Below are 20019 nucleotides of genomic sequence, written 5' to 3' on the forward strand. Positions count from 1 at the left end.
CTGAGGTGATCCCCTGAACCTTGAGAACCGGTGGACAACTCTTAGTCTGGCCTCCACACTTTGACCTGTTTGGCATGGGTGACCCTACCAAGAACCAAAGTGCAAAGCCCTGACTCCAGCCAACATAGCACTCCACTTCATTAAAGTATGCAAGCCTCCAAACCCTATGACAACGTTGTGGTCCTCTTAGAGGAGTAGGAACTACTGAGTCAACTAATTTACCTGGAGGGTGGCCCATAGAATAGGCTGCCAGAGGAAATGGTTGAGGCAACAACATTTAAAAGGCATGAGAAACAGCTACATAGATAGAAAAAGTTTAGGGGTATGTGGACCGAATGTGAGCAGATGGGACTAGCATAGATGGCCTTTTTGGTAGGTCAGACCAGATGGTCTGAAGGTCCTGTCTCTGTGTTGCAAGATTCAATATGTTGAAATATGATCCATATCAGTCATTTTCAAAGCATGCTGGGAGATTGGGAACATATTGCACACAGGGAAGAGTTTGTTTTAATGGTTACATGATAAAGTAAACGGCCTCCTGCTATCTCACAAGCTTTTAATTTATTAGATACTATTATTTAAAAAGATCTGATAGTCTAAGGAATACAGGGACCCAGATTTTGTGGTATGTTTATTTCAAACATGATTCCCCTAAACAATGCAATATTGAAATTAGTTTAATTGCAAGGCATGGACAGGCAAAAGTTCTGAAGAGCTTATTAAGACATTACGAGATAGATGGAAGACTATGATCGCCCACATCATACAACATGGTGTATAATGATAATCTGTTTGTGACTATTATTTATTTATTGCATTTGTAGTTTGTCTTCTTTTGCACGTTGGTTGTTTGACACTCTTTGTGGGTAGTCTTTCATTGTATTTCTTTGTTCTATTGTGAATACCTGCAAGAAAATGAATATCAGGGTCGTATATGGTGACTTTAATAATAATTTTGGACTGGTACAAAATGAGGCCATCTTACAGAGTATGGAACAAACTGAGAAGGTGAAAAGACCTGATTTGAAATAGGTGTATATTGTAAATCGAGTATCTTGTGAATACTCAGCTTTCTTTCCATCTGGAAAAATTAAGTGCACATTTTCAGATGACAAATCTCCTTTTGAAATATTGCCCTGTCTTCTCTTATTTCAGGTGCTGGTTATTTCTGCCAATTTCCTGTTTTATTACAATAACAGAGGAGGATGAATCTGAAGCAAACAAATTATTGCAACAATCTCCATTACACTACTCTGGGTTGCCAAGACAGCAGCAATTAGTAGGCTATACTCAATTCTGAAAGGAGAAGATGAGTCCAGCTAGTCATTCAGGTCATTAGATTCTATTATGCCTGTCAGCAGAACACAGCTTTTTGTCAATCTTAACTCCACACAGAACAAAAAAAAACTGCTGTTGCATAAGTATTTTTCACAGCTCTGCCATGACGCACACAAACTATATTTTGTCGAGGAAAACGCAAAGGCATAAGGACCTAAAAATTCAAAATAACGTAAATTATAAAGTCACAGGGGAAAGCAGCCTGTTGTTAAAGGAGGCAAGCAAGTTTAATACCTCATACACAAGACTGCCTAAGACAACGGTGAGATAAATTTTTATAAAGGAATGCTAACATGGAACGCCTGATGGCCTCCTTGTGATAGAAATTAACGTAATTCAATAAATTATTGATAAATTGAGTCAAAGGTATGAAATTATCAAATTTGGGGATAATCTCAGCAGTTTCTTGGTGCCAGCCACTCCTGTGATTACAGAAACGATGTACGCACTTCTGTGGATGACAGAATTATAGAACTGAATTAGAACGAGGTTTTATTGGGCTGTGAGGAGGGAATATGCATGCTTGCCTTCATCACCCAGGACATTGGGTATGAAAGTCAGGAAGTCATGTTGCAGCTCTATAAAAGTTTGGTTAGGCCGAATTTAAGAGTACTGCATGCATTACAGGAAGGCAGCTGAAGGTTTAGAGGGGGTGCAGAAGAGATTCACAGGATACTGCCTGGAATAGTGAGCGGTAGCTCTAAGAGTTTGGCTGTTTTATCTTGAGTCTCAGAAACTGAGAAGAGACGCAAGTTTATAAAATTATGACGACAGTCTATTTTTCCTCTTTTTCCAGATAAGAATTGTGAAATATTTGAGGGCATAAGTTTGTCTTTAAGGTAGTGGGGGGAGAGAGGATTTTAAGATGTCCACAGAGTGGTCTGGAATGCACTGCCAGGCACAGGGGTGTAAGGAGGTGTAAGCACAGTAGCGGAGTTTGAGACATTCAGATAGGCATATGAATATGGAGGGATATGCAAGCAAGTGTGGTTAGTTTAATTTGATATTCGTGGTTGGCATAGACAGGGTGAGCCAGAGGGCTTTGTTGTTGAGTGCCGTCAAGTCGTCATCCATGAATAATAGTGTAGTCCATAGGGTATTTGTGGCAAGATATGGAATTACAATGCTAGGTCTTTCTTCAGCTGCCCAGTTTGGGGTCCAGCCGGATTCAAGCCAAGGACCATCTGCCTCGAAGTCCAATGCTGATTCCACTATATCACCAGCTGACCCAGAGCAGATATTGTAATCACTCATTGAAATGCAGTCATGAAGCATATGGCATTACTTAGAAACATAGAAGCCGTACAGCACAATACAAGCCCTTTGGCTCACAAAGCTGTGCGAACATGTCCTTACTATAGAAATTACCTCGGGTTACCCATTGCCCTCTATTTTTCTAAACTCCATGTACCTATCCGGGAATCTCTTAAAAGACCCACACAAAATGCTGGTGGAACACAGCAGGCCAGGCAGCATCTATAGGGAGAAGCGCTGTCGATGTTTCGGGCCGAGACCGTTCGTCCTGACGAAGGGTCTTGGCCCAAAAAGTTGACGGCGCTTCTCCCTATATATGCTGCCTGGCCTGCTGTGTTCCACCAGCATTTTGTGTGTGTTGTTCGAATTTCCAGCATCTGCAGATTTCCTCGTGTTTGCTCTTAAAAGACCCTATTGTATCTGCCTCCACCACCGTCGCCGGCAGTCCATTCCACGCACTCACCACTCTCTGTGTAAAAAAAAATAGCCCTGACATCTCCTCTGTACCTACTTCCAAGCACCTTAAAACTGTGGCCTCTCGTTTTAGCCATTTCAGCCATGGGAAAAAGCCTCTGACTCTCCACAAGATCAATGCCTCTCATCATCTTATACACCTCTATCAGGTCACCTCTCATCCTCCGTCACTCTAAGGAAAAAGTCCGAGTTCACTCAACCTATCTCATAAGGCATGCTCCTCAATCCAGGCAACATCCTTGTGAATCTCCTCTGCACCCTTTCTATGGTTTCCACATCCTTCCTGTAGAGAGGTGACCAGAACTGAGCACAATATTCCAAATGGGGTCTGACCAGGGTCCTGTATAGCTACAACATTACCTCTCAGCTCCTAAACACAGTACCCCAATTGATGAAGGCCAATGCACCATATGCCTTCTTAACCACAGAGTCAACCTGCATAGCAGCTTTGAGTGTCCTTTGGATCCCTCTGACCCTCCACACTGGCAAGAGTCTTGCCATTAATACTATATTCTGCCATTCATATTTGACCTACCAAAATCAACCACCTCACACTTACCTGGGTTGAACTCCATCTGCCAATTCTCAGCCCAGTTTTGCATCCTATCAATGTCCCGCTGTAACCTCTGAGAGCCCTCCACACTATCCCCAACACCTCCAACATTTGTGTCATCAGCAAATTTACTAATCCACCCTTCTACTTCTTCATCCAGGTCATTTATAAAAATCATGAAGAGTAAGAGTCCCAGATCAGATCCCTAAGGCACACCACTGGACACCGACCTCCATGGAGAAATATGACCAATCAAGAACCACTCTTTGCCTTCTGTGGGCAAGCCAATTCTGGATCCACAAAGCAATATCCCCTTGGATCCTATGCCTCCTTACTTTCTCAATAAGCCTTGTATGGGGTTCCTTAATGCCTTGCTGAAATCCATATACACATCTACTGCTCTACTGTCATCAATGTAAGGCACGACCTGCCTTTGTCAAAGCCATGCCGACTATTCCTAATCATATTATGCCTCTCATAAATGTTCGTAAATCCTGTCTCTCAGGAACTTTTCCATCAACTTACTAACCACTGAAGTAAGACTCAGTGGTCTATGATTTCCCAGGCTATCTCCAGTCTCGTTCTTGAATAAGGGAACAACATCTGCAACCCTCCGGAACCTCTCCCATCCCCATGGATGATGCAAAGATCATCGCCAGAGGCTCAGCAATCTCCTCGCTCACCTCCTACAGTAGCCCGTGGTACATCTCATCCGGTCCAACTTGACTTATCCAACTTGATGCTTTCCAAAAGCTCCAGCACATCCTCTTTCTTAATATCTATATGCTTAAGTGTTTCAGTCCGCTGTACGTCATTTCAGAATAGTCTGAAAGTTCCTCTCAGCCTCCTTCAACTTGGAACTGTTCCACAGTAACACTTAACTCCAAGGAGTAACTTTAGTAATTTGCTTCTAAGTAAGATTGTAACTGATCTATGTAACCTTTACAAAGGTCATACACAACATGAGACGGTTAATATTATACAAATGCACATGGACCAAAGAACAAAACCAATATGGAATAAATTTGATAATCCCACTCATACTTCACATGATTACTACTGATATGGTTCTCAGACAGGTTTAATTCTCCAAGTGACTTGATGGAGCTCAACACCATTGAAGCAGAAATAATTTACTTGCATTTATACAGTACATTTCATTCCTTCAGAATGTCCCCAAGTTCAAAGTATATTTATTATCAATGTATATATATGTCACCACATACAACTCAAAGGTTCATTTTCTTGCAGTCATACTCAGTAAATTCAAGAACCAGAATAGAATCAATAAAATCCCACACTCAACAGGGTGAAGAAATAGTCAGAAGACAAACTGCAAATACAAGAGAAAGTAATAATAATAAGCAATAAGTATCAAGAAAATAAGATGAAGAGGCCTTGAAAGTGAGTCCATAAGTTTTTGGGAACATTTCAATGATAAAGCGAGTGAAGTTGAATGAAACTATTCTCACTGGTTCAAGGTCCTGAATGTTGAGGGGTACTAATTGTCTCTGAAGTGTGAGTCCTGAGGCTCCTGTACCTTCTAGCAGTGAGAAGAGAGCATCACCTCGGTGGTGGGGGTCCTTGATGATGGATGCTGCTTTCCCATGATGGTGCTTGTGTAGATGATGCTCAATGGAGGGAGGAATTTCCTGTGATGGACTGGGTTGTATCCATTATTTTTTGTAGGATTTTCCATTCAAGGGCCTTGGTGTTTCTATACCAGGCTGTGATGCAACCAGTGAATATACTCTCCACCGCACATCAGTAGAAGTTTGTCAAAGTGTAAGATGTCATGCTAGATCTCCACAAACTTCTAAAGGAAATAGAGGCACTGAGGTGCTTTCTTCGTAGTTGCATTTAGGTGGTGGACACAGGACGGGTCCTCTGGAATGGTAGCACCAAGCAGCTTGAAGTTGCTGACACTCTCCACCTTTGATCCCCCGATAAGAACTGGCTCAAGGACCTCTGGTTTCTTCTTCCTAAAGTCAATAATCAGTCCTTGAAGTAAATTAAGTACTCCTGAAGTATAATGGCTGATACACTAAACATTTACTGAGAGAATGGACAGTCAATCTTTCATTACAGCAACAGAAACTTGAGGAGCAAAGAACTTACAATCCAGCGGCTTCAGTCCTTGTTCATGTTGTGACCATGTGTAATATCTTAAAGTGCATCCAGAAAACCTCTATATTGTAAATGACTGAGTAGGGGTTAAATAACTTACAAGGTAGCCAATATCATTCTTGAAAAATTTTATTGATCAAGTAGATGTTATGTCCATACGTAAAAAAGGTGTTTATAAAATATAGCAGTCAGAAGAAAAAATTCAAATTCCATGTAATATTCCATTTGTAAAATTTGAAATTCATAATACTTTAATTCTCGTATACAAGACCAAAATGAAAGCAGTTGCATTGTACCAAGAAAATTCTCCATACAAAATTATATCTGGTCTAATAATTCCACATCACTGGTGAAATATAAAGGAAACATACACCCAGAAATTCATCCCCAGTCATAACAAAATCAATGGAATAAGTTTAGGATCAGGGTACAACACTCAGATACAGCTAGTTTAGCGATCTCAACCAGGGATACATTTCTTGGCAGCAGTACTTTATATCTAATTTCAATTTTAAAAAATATCAGTTCAGGAGTATAACTAAAAAACTACTGGAAAAAAAGGCAGGTTATCATTTTGGAGAGAATCCACCTAATGACTCCAAGGTTCCAATGAAAGTGTTTAAATATAATATTTCTGTATTCTGCAAGCATTAATGCTGGTTTTACTTGCAGCAATCTATGCTTTTATTACTAATAACATGAGCAATTCCAGATCCTCAGCACCATCCCCTCCCCTGTGAGCCATGGATCAAGAGGCACATTTATCCATACCTTTCGATTTAAATGGGACTTACTATCTCCAAAATAACAATGAATCAAGTTTATAGCATATACTATATTTTCGAATTGGGCAGCTAACTATTTAATGATTGAGTCCGCATTGTTTTAGCGATAAATTGCAAACAAATTATGTTTGCACAAAATTCATTTTCAGCTGAGTTGGCCATCCATTTGAAGTTCCTGGTCTTTCAACGGATTAGGGTTCAAAGATGAACTGGAATACTGAATCTAGAAGTGGTTGCCTTTGATTGCATTTCTTCAAATCTCACTGCCTTTGGTTGTCGCAGGGGTTTATTTGGATCTCTTCATGGGGCTCCACAAGTACAAGCACAACTAAGAGGTACAATGTTTCTTGTGTTCCATGGTCTTTACACACACGTGTGGCGCATGTGGAAGCTAACCACATATTCTGCATTGGTCCTTTGCACTGATATGGCAAATGGTTCGAAAGGATGAAAGGTGAAAGCTACAAGGCGTCGTACCGTGTGATTGATCGGCCGTCCCAGCAGCCCTGCTTGGATTTTAAACTTAAGTAGACCCGAGTCCCGAGCATAAAATCTAAAAACAGAGAGAGAGAGAAAAAAAGTTATTTTGTAAACTTTAACTTCAACAAGTTAACAGCACAAAGACTATTCTGTTATACTCAAGAGTTTCCCAACAAATGAAGCCCTGGTATAGAGTTGGAAAAAGAGGGCAAAGCACTGAGGTATCGAGGCATCAACCAGAAAGCCCTGGTCTCCTCCTCTCATCTACGCTGAATTAACTTACCTCTGTCACGCAGTTTCTAACTCTCTCTTGGGGCTAGAGAGCAGACTTCAGGGCATCAGGGCTTCATCTCCCTACTGGTAACACACAGGAAAAGGTGCAAAAGTGTGCATGTCAATGAGAATGGGATAGGACTTGATAGGGTACTCAGCAGGTCAGGCAGCATCCATGGAATTTTTTATTTATTGAGATACAGCACTGAATAGACCCTTCTGGCTCTTCAAGATAGGCTGCCCATCAATCTCCTGATTTAATCTTATCCTAATCACAGGACAATTTACAATAACCAATTAACCTACCGACCAGTACATCTTTGGAATGTGGATGCAAACCAGAGTTCTGGGAGGAGACCCACACGGTCACAGGGACAGCATACAAACTCCTTACAGAAAGCAGCAGGAAAAGAACCCGGGTTGCTGGTACTGTAAAGCGTTGCCCTAACTACCATGTTACTGTGCTTCCTTTCCGTAAATGCTGCTTGATCTGCTAAGTTTCTCCATCATTTTGTGTGTATTGCTCTGGATTTCCAGCAACTACAGAATCTTTTGGCAAAAGTGTACAAGATGATAAGAGGCATAGATCAAATGGACAGCCAGAGACTTTTTCCACTAGAGCAGAAATGGATAATACAAAGGAGCATAATTTTAAGGTGACTGGAGAAAATTATAGGTGGGGATCTCAGAGGCAAGTACATATATATTTTTATATACAGAGAGTGGTGAGAGCATGGAGTGCACTGCTAGTGGTGGAGTTAGAGGCAGATACATTAACAACATTTAAGAGTCTTTTAAATAGGCATACGGATGATAGAAAAATGGAGGGCTATGTGGGAGGGAAGGGTTGGATTAACTTTGGAGCAGGTTAAAAAGTTGGCACAGCATTGTAGTCTGAAAGGCCTGAACTGTGAGGTAATGTTCTATATTCGACATGTTAACCAAGACAAATATATCTCACTGGCTAAGCTTAGTGTGATGAAGAACCACAGAAATTAAGGGAAGGGCAGTTTAATTTATGGAACTGGATGTCAAAAGCAGATCAGCAAATGCAGAAGCACCTGTAGAAACCTAAAGGAACAAAGGATGCAAACTTTTTCGAAAGTAATTGCAGCCAAATCTGTACTCTCTATTTTTGAAAAGAAAACTTTGAAATATTGTTTTCCTGAAGCAAAGAAGGCTGTGGAATAACCCGTTAGACAAAAAAATTATGAGGAGCATAGAAAGGATATAGACAGAATCTTTGTCCCCATGGTACTTTATGTTGCTGTCAAAACAAGAGGGCAAAGGTTTAAAGTGAAAGGGAGTAGCTTTAAAAGAGATCTGAGAGATTTTTTTTAAAAAAAGAGTGGTTGATTTCTGAAAAGTGTTGGGGAGGAAAAGGTGAAAAAGGTACAACTATTATGTTTAACAAACACTTAGATTGACACCTGAGTGGGCAAAGCACAGAAGGACACTGACTTAAAGCAGGTAAATGGGAAAGTGTATGTAGGCAGGCGGTCAGCATAGATGTAGTGGGCCAAAGAGCCAGTTTTGGCACTGTACAACTTAAGACTCTACGTCTCCAAAACCTTTTCAATCAGTGAATAATTAAGTGGACAGAACAAAAATACGAGCAGGAAGTGGCCATCTCGCTTCTAAATTCAATACAATTATGGCTGATCTGCCACAGGCCTCAAATGTTCATTCAGAGAGGCAGGTACAAATTTTTTGTACTACCATCTGTAAACAGCTTAAGGGTTTACATTGGTACCCTTGATTAAATATTTGAATTAGAATGTATCAATTAAGCTGCTTTACTTTACCTGATAGGGTGATCCCCACAAGTCTTAGGCCTCTCCATGACTGAGACCCACTTGTCATCATAGCTAAAGAGTGAGAGATCAAGGTACGGACTGCTGCTGTAGGATTGTGCACTGATGGGTAGTTGCCCGAGAAGTCGCCTCACTGCTTCGGTGTGACCCCCATATTTAGCGTTCACGATTGTGTCTTTAAACCTGAAAATAACGAACAAGGTTTCACGGATTGAAATCGAGGCTGCAATTTGAATAAAGCCTGCACTGGGTGATGAACTTATTGGTTCCTTTCCAAACTGATTTAAATTGTATTGAGCACAAAACACTGAATTCTTATTTATGTGAACTCTGCCGCTGAGAAGCTGGTAGTTCCATATCCTCAAGGTTGACCACCAGACTCTTGCAACAGCTAATCAAAATCACAAGCAAGACTGCAGTTTACAATAGCATGAAATGTGAAGGGAGGAAATGAAGGGGGGAAAAAAACAACAGCTCCTTGGTACATTTCAAAAGGCTTCTTATACAGTGTACTGTTTAGAAATTACATTCTGGTAGCAAATGCTTCAGATTGATTCAACCAAGTGGTACTCAGCACTGATCACAATTGATCACACAAGCATGGTGTACTCTGACAGCTTTCAGTTCAGAACTATAGATTGCAATTACCATTGCCCTCAAGTTTCACTGTAGGACATTGTTGACTCTAGCCACCCCTTCACATCCAAACTGTTAGGGGAAAGTTTCCACAGGTTCGGTATTAATCCTTCAGCTATTCACAAATCTTGCTAATGAAAAAGACAAAATGCTATCCATATCCAGGTTTGTTAATGCTACAAAACTGGATAGAAAAGTGACAAATATATTAAATGTCCGTACTGATTTGTACCAATTTTTAATCAATGTATCATTATCAGGCAAAAGATACAAGTGCCTGAAAGCACATACCACCAGCCTAAAGGACAGCTTCTATCCCACTGTTACTGGACTCTTGAATGGACCTCTTGTACGTTAAGATGGACTCTTGGCCTCACAGTCTACCCAATTATGATCTTACATTTTATCGTTCACCTGCACTGCACTTTTTCAATAGCTTTTACACTTTACTCTGCATTGTTACTGTTTTACCTTATTCTAGCTTAATGCACTGTGTAATGATCTGATCTGTATAAGCAGTGAGGAAAACAAACTTTTCACTGTCTACTGGTATATGTGACAATAATAAACCAATACTAGATACACTAGTTTGCATTTTTCTACTCTGTTGATAACATATTAAAAGAAATGAAAGGGTAATACACATAAAGACATTCTTTTCTGTTAACTTTTTAATCATGCTGACTGATTAAAGGTTCTGCCATCTTTTGACTCAGTTTTAAATTTCTTACATTTTCAGTTTTCACTCATCTGAAGTCACTTGAGAAACATCACCCTGCAGTGAACTTGTACATTTTTGACTCTGAGCCTTCAATGCATTGTTAAGATTTTCTTTAACCAAAAGGTGTGGTCAGGAAGTGAAAGAGGATAAAATATTCTGGGTAACAGAAGGATAACTCACCTCCTCTGGATTTGTCTGGCAAAGTTACTACTGGATGCAGAGCATGGAAACTGGACTGCTTCACTATGCAGTGTTGCATTTCGATAGAGGTCACAGAAATTTTCGAACAGCTGCAGAAGTTCATCACAAGTGTTCTCAAACACAGCCAGAACCCGAGTGGTAACCATGTTGTAAACGACAAAGAACGACGGCTGCAAGCAGCAGAGGAAATAATGCACGCAAAGGAAAAATTAATACAAATGCATGAGCATTCGCGATCAATTACTTACGCAGATCATTACACACAAAATGCTAGAGGAACTCAGCAAGGCAGGCAGCATCTATGGAGGGGAGTAAACAGTTGACATCTTGGGCCGAGAACCTGATGAGGGTTCCCTCCAGCATTTTGTGTGCATTGCTCAAGATTTCCAGCATCTGCAGAACCTCTTGTGTTTATTTATGTAGATTGGTGTCTGAAGTAAACTTTAGCATCAGAGGTGGGGGGGGGGGGGGGGGGGAGGGCAGGGGAACAGCTCAATGGCATTTGCTTCTTAATGAATTGTGTCTACAATAGACAGAGGAGCCAGAATGGTAGGGAAGAGTCTTCACCATTTGAAACTAATTTCAAATGTGTTTCTCCTCCCCTAGGAGCCCATCTTATACGAACATGAAGATCAGTGTCAATAGGATACCAACAACAATGTTTTCTCACGGGTCTAGGCAAATGGGTTCAATATCGACCTTGGCTGCAACTTCGGAGTTTGCACATTCTCCTTATTATGTGGGTTTCCCCTGCTTGCTTGGGATTCCTCCATGATCAGAAAGTTGGGTAATATAAATTGCCCCTCGTGTATTGGGTGGAACAGGAATCAGGTGCAGTTGCTGGTTATGAGACGCAGAAGAGGTTACTGAAAAATAATTGGAGGAATGGGATTGATGGGAAATTCATGAATACAATGAGCTGAATGGTCTCCTTTATGTCATAAGAAATATTATAAAATCAATGTGTTAAAAAAAACAAACTTCGTGAATATTCAGTTTAAGTAGCATCTGTAGAAACAGAGATCGTTTTAATGTTTCAGCTTGATGATCTCTCATCACAATTGAATATACATATTGCAAAGAAGATGAGCCAAGGCATTAGAGATGAATGCTGGGAAGAACCCAGAAAGAGTAGAAAGTGTATGTGCACAGGCAACTTTGGAGAAGATTTTTAGTGGCAGAAAGTGTGCTGGAAATACATCAAATAAAAACAGAAATTAAAGAGAAAAAAACAATAACCAAAGCTGCCAAGACCAAAGACCAGAGGTGTAAAAGAGGCTAAATAAGAAAGCTCAAACAGGTAATTTGCAGAAGATGGTGCATTTGAAAGAAAGCAATGAATTTTAAATGTACTGCAGTAGGGAACAAGGAAAATAAACATTTGTCTTGTGTCCCATGTTAAAGAGTTTGGACAGACTGGGGCTTGTAATAACAACCGTGAAGATGGTGATCTAGAAGCAGCAAAAAAATGCTTACATCCATCAAAACCACATAATGTCACAAATCACTTTGCGACAGTCAATTTGTGTACAGCAAATTCCCACAAACATAATTGCAACAATAGGACACGCATACGTGGCAATAATAAGATAATCTCACTTAGGTAATGATGACCAATGGACAAATATTGGTAGAACACAAAGAAATAACTACACTGCTCCTTAAAATAAGGCAATGGCATTTTTACATGTATCCAAGGGGGAAGAATGTGTCTTGATTTAATATCTTGTCTTAAATGCAACCCCCCCCCCCCCCCCAAAGAACTCTGCACTACCTTGGTATTGCACTGGAAAAGCAGGCTAGCTTTCAGTGCTCACATCTTGGAAATACAAAGATCCACTTCAAGAAACCATGTGTGATGACAGTTCTGGTGAGGTCTAAATTGCTAGGTTAACCACTAATGTCAGAACTGAGCATCACATTAAGACTATCAGTCAATGAAATGTTTAAGAAAAAAGAAATCTAAAATCAATCAAACGTTTCAAACTCAAAGCCATGTTGATTTTATCTTCCAAGTAGTTCATTCACGTTCTAACCTGATGGGGATTAACTAACTCAGCATAGTTAGAACATTACAGCACCGAAACGGGCCCTTTGGCCCATCTAATTATAGAGAATCTAGCATGCAAACACCATGGCTATGCCAATGATTAACCACCCATTTGCACTAATCCTACATCCCCAAGTTATCATCAACTCTTCCAAGATTCTACTGTCACCAGAACAGGAGGAGAAATTGACAATGGCCATTGAACCTATGAACATGCACACATAGGTGGGACATGGAAAGAAACAAGACCATCTGGAGGAAACACATGCAGTCAAGGAGAGAGTGTGCCAACTCCACAAAGACAGCTGTAGTTAAGCCTGGGTCTCTGGAGCAGTGCCATAGTGCTACCCATTGGGAATGCTGCTAGGCAAATCCAGAGGAGTTAACCCCCATAGGAACAAATCTTAGAACAGCAGAGTACAGGCCTTTTGTCCCACAATGTCAATCCAACCTTTTAACCTACTCCAAGATCAATCTAACCCTTCCTTCCTGCATAGCCCTCCATTTTGTTTCCATTTGCCTATTGAAGAGACTTTTAAATGACCCTAATGTATCTGCCTCTATCACCACCCCGGGTACATATTCCAAGCACCTATCACTCTGCAAAACACCCACCTCTGACATCCCTCTATACCAGGGGTGGCCAACCTTTTACATTCCATGCGTCAATTTTTTCACGCACAACTCTTGTACCCCCATTCAATTCTTGTAAAATGTTAATATAGACATATTTACATTTTACATGATATATTGATTTAATATAAAAACAAGATAAACATTACTTACCTTGATGAGACTTTTAACAAATATATTTTGTCTTTTGATTTCTTCCTTTTTCTTAATCACATATTCTTTCCGTAACTCAGACCCAAGCACTAGCTTCAGTTTTCCTTCTATTTCAGTCTGATGTTGTGTTTTATAGTGTCTATTAAGATCATGTCTTCTATTATGTGAAAAAGTGTTTTCACAAACAATGCACACCAGTTTTCCTGACGGACCCGCTATAAATAAGAACTCATTTTCCCACTATTCATTGAATTCACGCTTACTATCAGTTTGTGCTTTTCTTTTGCACTGTGATGGGTAACTGATTGTAAAAACAAGGCTTAATTTTCAAAAAAGTACAAAACTGCAGATGTTCATAAAGGACGAACAAAGCACAACTCCGTAGCGCAAGAGTGTCAATTGTAAACTGACTGGCAAAAACCTGCGACGCACCGCTGGTGCAGACGCCTGGCGCCTCAGGATCAAACAAGTACCAAACATGTATTGAACAGTTATGGAACTACTGCAGAACAGAAGTCCTTCGTTCCTAGTTTGATTCATTGAACTTTTTTTAAAATTGAAAACAGATTAATGTGAAAGAAGCTAACATTCGCAAAAGATGTGCACAAAATAATAAAATCACTAAAAATAATTGCTAAGTTTTAGATTTATTCTCCGTAAAACCCATTTCTAGCTCTAAGCTACTTGAATTCCTGTTATAGATTTTTTTCCTACAAATTGGTTTTTGATTAATAATTTTTGCATGAGTAGGCTTACTTTTTTATTATCATCACTGGGGTGCAATGCGCCGCTTCTAATCATCCAATGCACAACTTTTGGTGCATGCGCTATAGGTTGACCATCCCTGCTCTATACTTTCCTCCAATCATGTTAAAATTACGTCCTCTCATTTTAGCCATTTTTTCCCTGGTGCTAGCTGTCGACTCCATCCTTCTTAAGATTTTGACTGAGCTACTTATATTTCCACACATTTCATTCTTTCCTTTTTGAATTCGGCATTAAGACGTTGCTTTCCCTATCAAATGAATGCGAAGAATTCTGAATATTTAATTACACGGGTACTTACACTGTGAACTTTAAATGAAGAATATTGAGCTCAATTTTTGGCATTTGAATTAACAACTTCCATTTACTATAGGAAAAGATCTAAAAGGACCATAAATTCTGGTACTTCTGAAATAAATTAGACCCTTACTCCCAACATTAAACACTAGAGTCCACGATATCCCTCTTGATCGATACTGCTAAAGTTGTACATTTTATTATGTGCTTACATACGCCTGGGATGATTGTCCTAAAAAAGACAAGGTGGTCTTTGAACCAGGACCTGGCCTCCTTTCCCTGCTCTCCATCCCAACAATGCAAACATTTCACCACAAAACCTTAATCTTGTTTTGGTCTTTCAGAGGAGCATTTAAAAAAAAATCAGTAAGGTTTTACTGATCATTACAAGTCCCATTACTGGTTTGGGCTGTAACCCATTCGTCGAACTAGGCTGTGCCATACCTGGGAGGGGTCAGTGACCCGAAGTGTCACCACATCCTCGCTCGTGTACTTTATCAAGAGATGGTTCTCGTCCAGAAGCTGCATCTTCCACATGCGCAGTTGCTGCAACTGGTCAAAATACTTGAAGAACCTACGCTTGGCTGCAGCACTACCATCGTGCTCTGCCCTTTGCCACAAGTACACCAGCAACCGGTGCTTCAGAGAGTTCAGCGTCTTCTCCTTAAAGGGTCGGCAGGTGGAGTTCTGCACGTCACCCAGCACCTCAGGATACACAGCTGAGATGGTAAGCAGGTCATCTTCGTAGCAGAAGCGTCCAATGGTTCGGACGTCAATGAAAGTCCCTTCTGGTGTAACCTGGAACACATGGATTGTCTGATGCTGCACAGAGAGAATGGCCAAGATGTTTTTATACAGGTAGAGCCCTTGGTTGTGGGAGAGAATGATCTTGTCGCACTTGAAGGACCTCGTATCACAGAGACTCCCCGTGTGCAGGTCAATGATGTGCAGAGAGTAATCTTCTAATGGAGAGCGAGGGTTCGGCGTAACTGACTCGTTGTTCCGATAAACCTCGAAAAACAGAGGGTGGGGTTCTTCGGGAAGGTAAGCAGCAGACCCAACGATGACGTAACGGCAGTCATCAGTGAACAAACTGCACTCACGATTCAGGTGCTCACCATTCGACGCCACGCTCGTGACGTGCAGCAGGACAAAGAAGCGCTCGAAGAGCTTGCCGCGGATACTGGCTGACTGCAGGTCACCTGTGCCATTGACCATGATCTCTCCATCATGCCCCTGCAGGAGATCCTCGGCCGCCTGGCAGCCCTGATACTCGTAGATTTCCAGCGAGGTCTGGTCCAGCGAGAATGCGATGAAGTAGCGGCCATCAGGAGAAAACTTGCGCAGGAAGCACGGAGGCTTTTCCACATTGACTACAGTGAAGTTCGGAAATACGTTCTGGTGCAGGCATCGTACCATGTACCAATGAGCACCTGGCCTGCCTAAATGTATCCTCCGTCGCTCCAAACGGAAAACTACGTTCTGATTCTCAATTCGCCGAGGCTTGATGGTTGGGTCATCATCATCCATTCTCAACCATCACCACATGTTCTCCATGCAGCTGCAGAGAGATGATTGAACAGCAGTCAGAGTCAGTCCTTCATTGGGTTGGGAATTTAGACACAAGTGTCAAAAACAGTGTTACAATCTAATGCAGGGGTTCCCAACCTGGGATCCACTGATCCATTGCTTAATGGTACTGGTCCACAGCATAAACAAGGTTCGCAATCCCTGATCTAGTAACTGCAAGTAACTACACAGATTTTGGAGCAACACCCAAAACACTGCAGGAGCTCAGCAGGTCAGGCAGCTTCTGTGGATGGAAATGGACAGTCCATGTTTCAGGTCAAGACCGTCCAGCTGAAGTGAAAGATAGGGGGAAAATAGCTAGTAAGAAAAGCTGGAGCAAGAGCTAACAGGTGATAGGTAGATCCCGGTGAGAGAGGTAAAAGGCTGGTGAGAGAGGTGGGAGGGTGGGAATGTCAGAAACCGGTTTGTGGAAGTGTCAAAGGGCTGAAGATGATATAATCTGACAGAAATAGTGAAGCCAAATGGAGGGAGGGAGGGAGAAGGAAACCAGTGGAAGGAGTGTGAGGGTGATGGGGAGAAGGAGGGTGATGGGGCCATATGGATCAGAAGGAAAGGGGGAAGGATGAAGAACAGAGGGAATAGTTAACATAAGTTTGAAAATTTTGACATTCGTACCACCAGACAGGCAGAATATGAGATGCATTTACTATCAACAGGGCAGTGGAGGGGGTGAGTGAAACATTACATGTGAATGATGGCCTAACACACAAACTTCATTCTTAACATTCTTACTGAGGTTAACTGAAATCATGCTGACTATTGAAGATTTCTGAATATTGTACTGAACTGTAAAACAGTAATGGAAGTGATTGTCCAACATTCTGTGCCAAGTGGCTTAAGAAGCAACTCACTGCTTCCTGTCCAGAACAGGATATTTACCATTTTACTCCTTTGTTCCACATCCAGCTAAACTGTGGATTTGCACAGCTGATATTAATAATTATACCTGCAGTGGATTGCTTCTTGAAGAGAAATATAGGTTAACACTGACAATTCAATAGCTTTCTCAAAAGACTTGCCGAGAGATCAGGAAATTCCTAATTTTCCACTTGCCAGACTTTAATCACCCTATCGGGAGTCTCACTATGCATGTACATGACCACTTCAGGTTACTAGAAATGCAAATGGAGGAACGGCTAAGGATATTGCACAACACCACCTTACACAATATTACACTACTTGGAGTCAAAAAGTATCATAACACAAAAACAGACCTTCAACCTATCTAGTCTGTGCCAATCTGGTTTTCCGCCCAGTCCAATCTACCTGCAAACAAACCATAGCCCCCTCATAGCTCTCTCATCCATGTACCTACCCAAACTTCTCCATTACCGGGGCACTATTACAGCTCAGGATGTAGGATTTCAGACTTCAATTCCAGAGCCGTCTGTAGGGAGTTTGCATGTTCTCCTTGTGAGCGTGTGGGTTTCCTCTGGGTGCTCTGGATTCCTCCCAGTCTAAAGACATGCCGGCTGGTAGGTTAATTGGTCATTATAAATTGTTCTGCAGTTAGGCTGGGGTTAAGTATGTGGGTTGCTGGGCAGTGTGGCTTGTTGAACCGGAAGGACATGCTCTGCACCGTACCTATCAATCAATAAAAATAAAAAAAACACACATCTACCACTTCTGCTGGTAAGGGAGGTTCCCCCCAATCCACCTTAGTAACAAACACAACAGATGATAAAAGTTTAAAGCATGAATAATTCTTGTGATCAGAAGAACAAGATATGACACAATTGTGAATACGGAGTTGAGACTCTGATGAAATCCCTCTTTCAGTTTTATATTATATCTCACGGCTTTAAATTAACTTTGGGCAGAATAAGAGATGTGATAAGGATGGGAGTATGGCACACAATAAAAATAAAGTTTAAGTGAATCCTTGGCCATCTTTTTAAATTTAGGGGTATAGCCTGTATAGTTTTCCCCTCCATTTCTTATAACAGTAGGGATTACGGGCAAGGTGTAAAGCCAGCAGTTCCCATTCCTGTCAGTTTATTGATGGGGTGGGTAGGCAAAGTCAACCCCACCGTCAGGCCATCAGTTGTCGGCTCAGAGACGCAAATCAAGTGGTTTCAGACTAATATCTGTCTAGAGAGTTGGTGTTTGGCTTCCAGTCTAGGAATGTTGTTCTTGTTTTGATTATAGCCATTGGTTGTGTTCATGCAAGCCTGACTACTGATCTTGAGCAAGAAGTTACAATCTGACATTAAGTTTTACTGCCAGAGAGAAGGTACACACTCAGCAGTTGTTCAGGATGCACACTCGGTGTTTCCCAAACAACTCCTTCCCTTCTGCCATGAGATTTCTGTACAGTTCATGAACTATTATGGTCTATTTTTGGCACTACTTATTTTTATATAGCTCATATTATAACTCAGTCATTTTTATATATGGCACTGTACTGCAGCTGCCAAACAACAGGAGAGGCTGGATCTCTACACTAAAAAACAGTGGTAATAAACTTGATTCTGAACCTCCACAGTTGCGCGAGATGTTAAATTCCAAAGGTTCACTACCATCTAAGTCAGGGATCCCCAACCCTTTTTTATGCTGAGGACCCCTGCTCTAAGTGAAGAGGTTTTGCTGTATGTCAGTACTAAATGACCTAACCTTTATTTTGAGATTGTGGCACCTTTTACGAGACTCCTAAGCCAAAGGAGTCTCCCACCATTTATCATGTGAAGCTGTCCAAGAATTTTGTATGTGTTTTTTTTTTTAAAAACACGAGGGGGAAAATATTGAAAGTTGTCCACCTGGGAGGCAGAGGATACATGAAGTGAGCTGCCAGAGGAGTTGGTAAAAGCAGGTACAGTTAAAGTTTCAAAGATACTTAGTCAGATTCATGGACAGGTAAGGTTCAGAAGAATATGGGCTAGGGAAATGGGTCTAGCTTAGTTAGAATAGACAAGTCAATAAAAAGCGCCCTTTTCCGTGCTGTGCAACTATGAAGTCACGTTTCACTCTTCCACATTTTAGTTTAAAGACACTGTCAATTCGATCTTTCCTCATATGCCCAAACCACAAACAGTAATGAAGCTTTCACTGCACTCCCTCCATGATTATAAGAAGCAAAAGTATGCACAATAGACCAGGTGTGGTTTCTCCAAGACCTCACGAAATTGTTCCTGCATTCTTGCACTCGAATACTCTTACAATAAAACAACATTGTATTAGCCAGAACGCCTCTGAATGTTTCCAGCGTTGCCTGTTTTAAACTATTTGCCTTCCCAAATACCCGCTGTGGCAGCATGTTCGCTTTCAGAATTATGACAAAATACTGGTGTCCAGTTCAGGTGTCACCATGGTCAAAGACAAGAGACCCTTATGCCAGACGCCTTTGGCCCGTTCACAGGGGCAAGCCGGGCCCCATTGCCAGGGGTAGCCAGGCGCTCCGACTCCAGCATGAACCACAGTACCAGGAGCCCGGGCTCCCATTCACAGCCCGGCTGCCCACCTAATCCGTGGGTCACACTCACCCCTCCAGCGTGTACCCAGCGCAACAGCGATCTACTCCATAGTCCAGCACTCCCTGCTCTCGGCCGGCGGACCAGCGCCCTATCCCACATTGCACCACTGTCAGCCGGCGGACCAGCAACCTATCCCACACTGCTCTGCGTGCCACAGCAACGTCGAGACCAGGTCATCGTTAGCTGTTTGGTTCCACCTCCTCCCCGCCATTTAACGTGAGAATATCTTAAGTAGCTATGCATTTATAGAAGCCAGGGCGTACAAGGTTTTCAGTCACACTCCTTGTAATTCCGTGTTCTAGTCAGCCTGTAGGGGGAGCGTTACCTGCACTATCCAGTATAGGAGTTTTAGCCTGCACTTTTCCCTCTCTGCCAGTAGGGGGAGCATTAGCCTGCAGGGAGAGC

At 41.6% G+C, this 20019-nt stretch overlaps 1 protein-coding gene across 2 annotated transcripts; it reads right to left on the minus strand.

The window, feature by feature from the left end:
* Positions 1 to 5859: 5859 nt before the first annotated feature.
* Positions 5860 to 19716, minus strand: det1 (DET1 partner of COP1 E3 ubiquitin ligase). Of its 2 annotated transcripts, XM_073033217.1 has the most exons (6): positions 19624 to 19711; positions 17460 to 17728; positions 14999 to 16115; positions 10636 to 10826; positions 9090 to 9281; positions 5860 to 7084 (listed from the first exon to the last, which is right to left on the minus strand). In XM_073033217.1, exons 3-6 carry the CDS (start codon positions 16082 to 16084, stop codon positions 6895 to 6897), a joined length of 1659 nt encoding a protein of 552 aa, XP_072889318.1. In that variant the 5' UTR covers positions 16085 to 16115; positions 17460 to 17728; positions 19624 to 19711; the 3' UTR covers positions 5860 to 6894. The 2 variants fall into 2 exon arrangements, with proteins under 2 accessions (XP_072889318.1, XP_072889317.1); XM_073033216.1 differs by lacking the exon at positions 17460 to 17728 and having other exon boundaries at positions 19624 to 19716.
* Positions 19717 to 20019: the final 303 nt, after the last annotated feature.

This window comes from Hemitrygon akajei, chromosome 30, assembly GCF_048418815.1.
Source record: "Hemitrygon akajei chromosome 30, sHemAka1.3, whole genome shotgun sequence".
In the NCBI taxonomy this organism is placed as follows: Eukaryota; Metazoa; Chordata; class Chondrichthyes; order Myliobatiformes; family Dasyatidae; genus Hemitrygon; species Hemitrygon akajei.

What these genes read in the sequence shown, in the direction of transcription:
- det1 (XM_073033216.1), bottom strand. Translation starts at nt 16,084, where the DNA reads ATGGATGATGATGACCCAACCATCAAGCCTCGGCGAATTGAGAATCAG. An exon ending in GCCAGACAAATCCAGAGGAG is followed by an intron (nt 9,282 to 10,635) that starts GTGAGTTATCCT and finishes CGTTATTTTCAG; the next exon opens with GTTTAAAGACACAATCGTGA. An exon ending in TGTGGGGATCACCCTATCAG is followed by an intron (nt 7,085 to 9,089) that starts GTAAAGTAAAGC and finishes CTCTGTTTTTAG; the next exon opens with ATTTTATGCTCGGGACTCGG.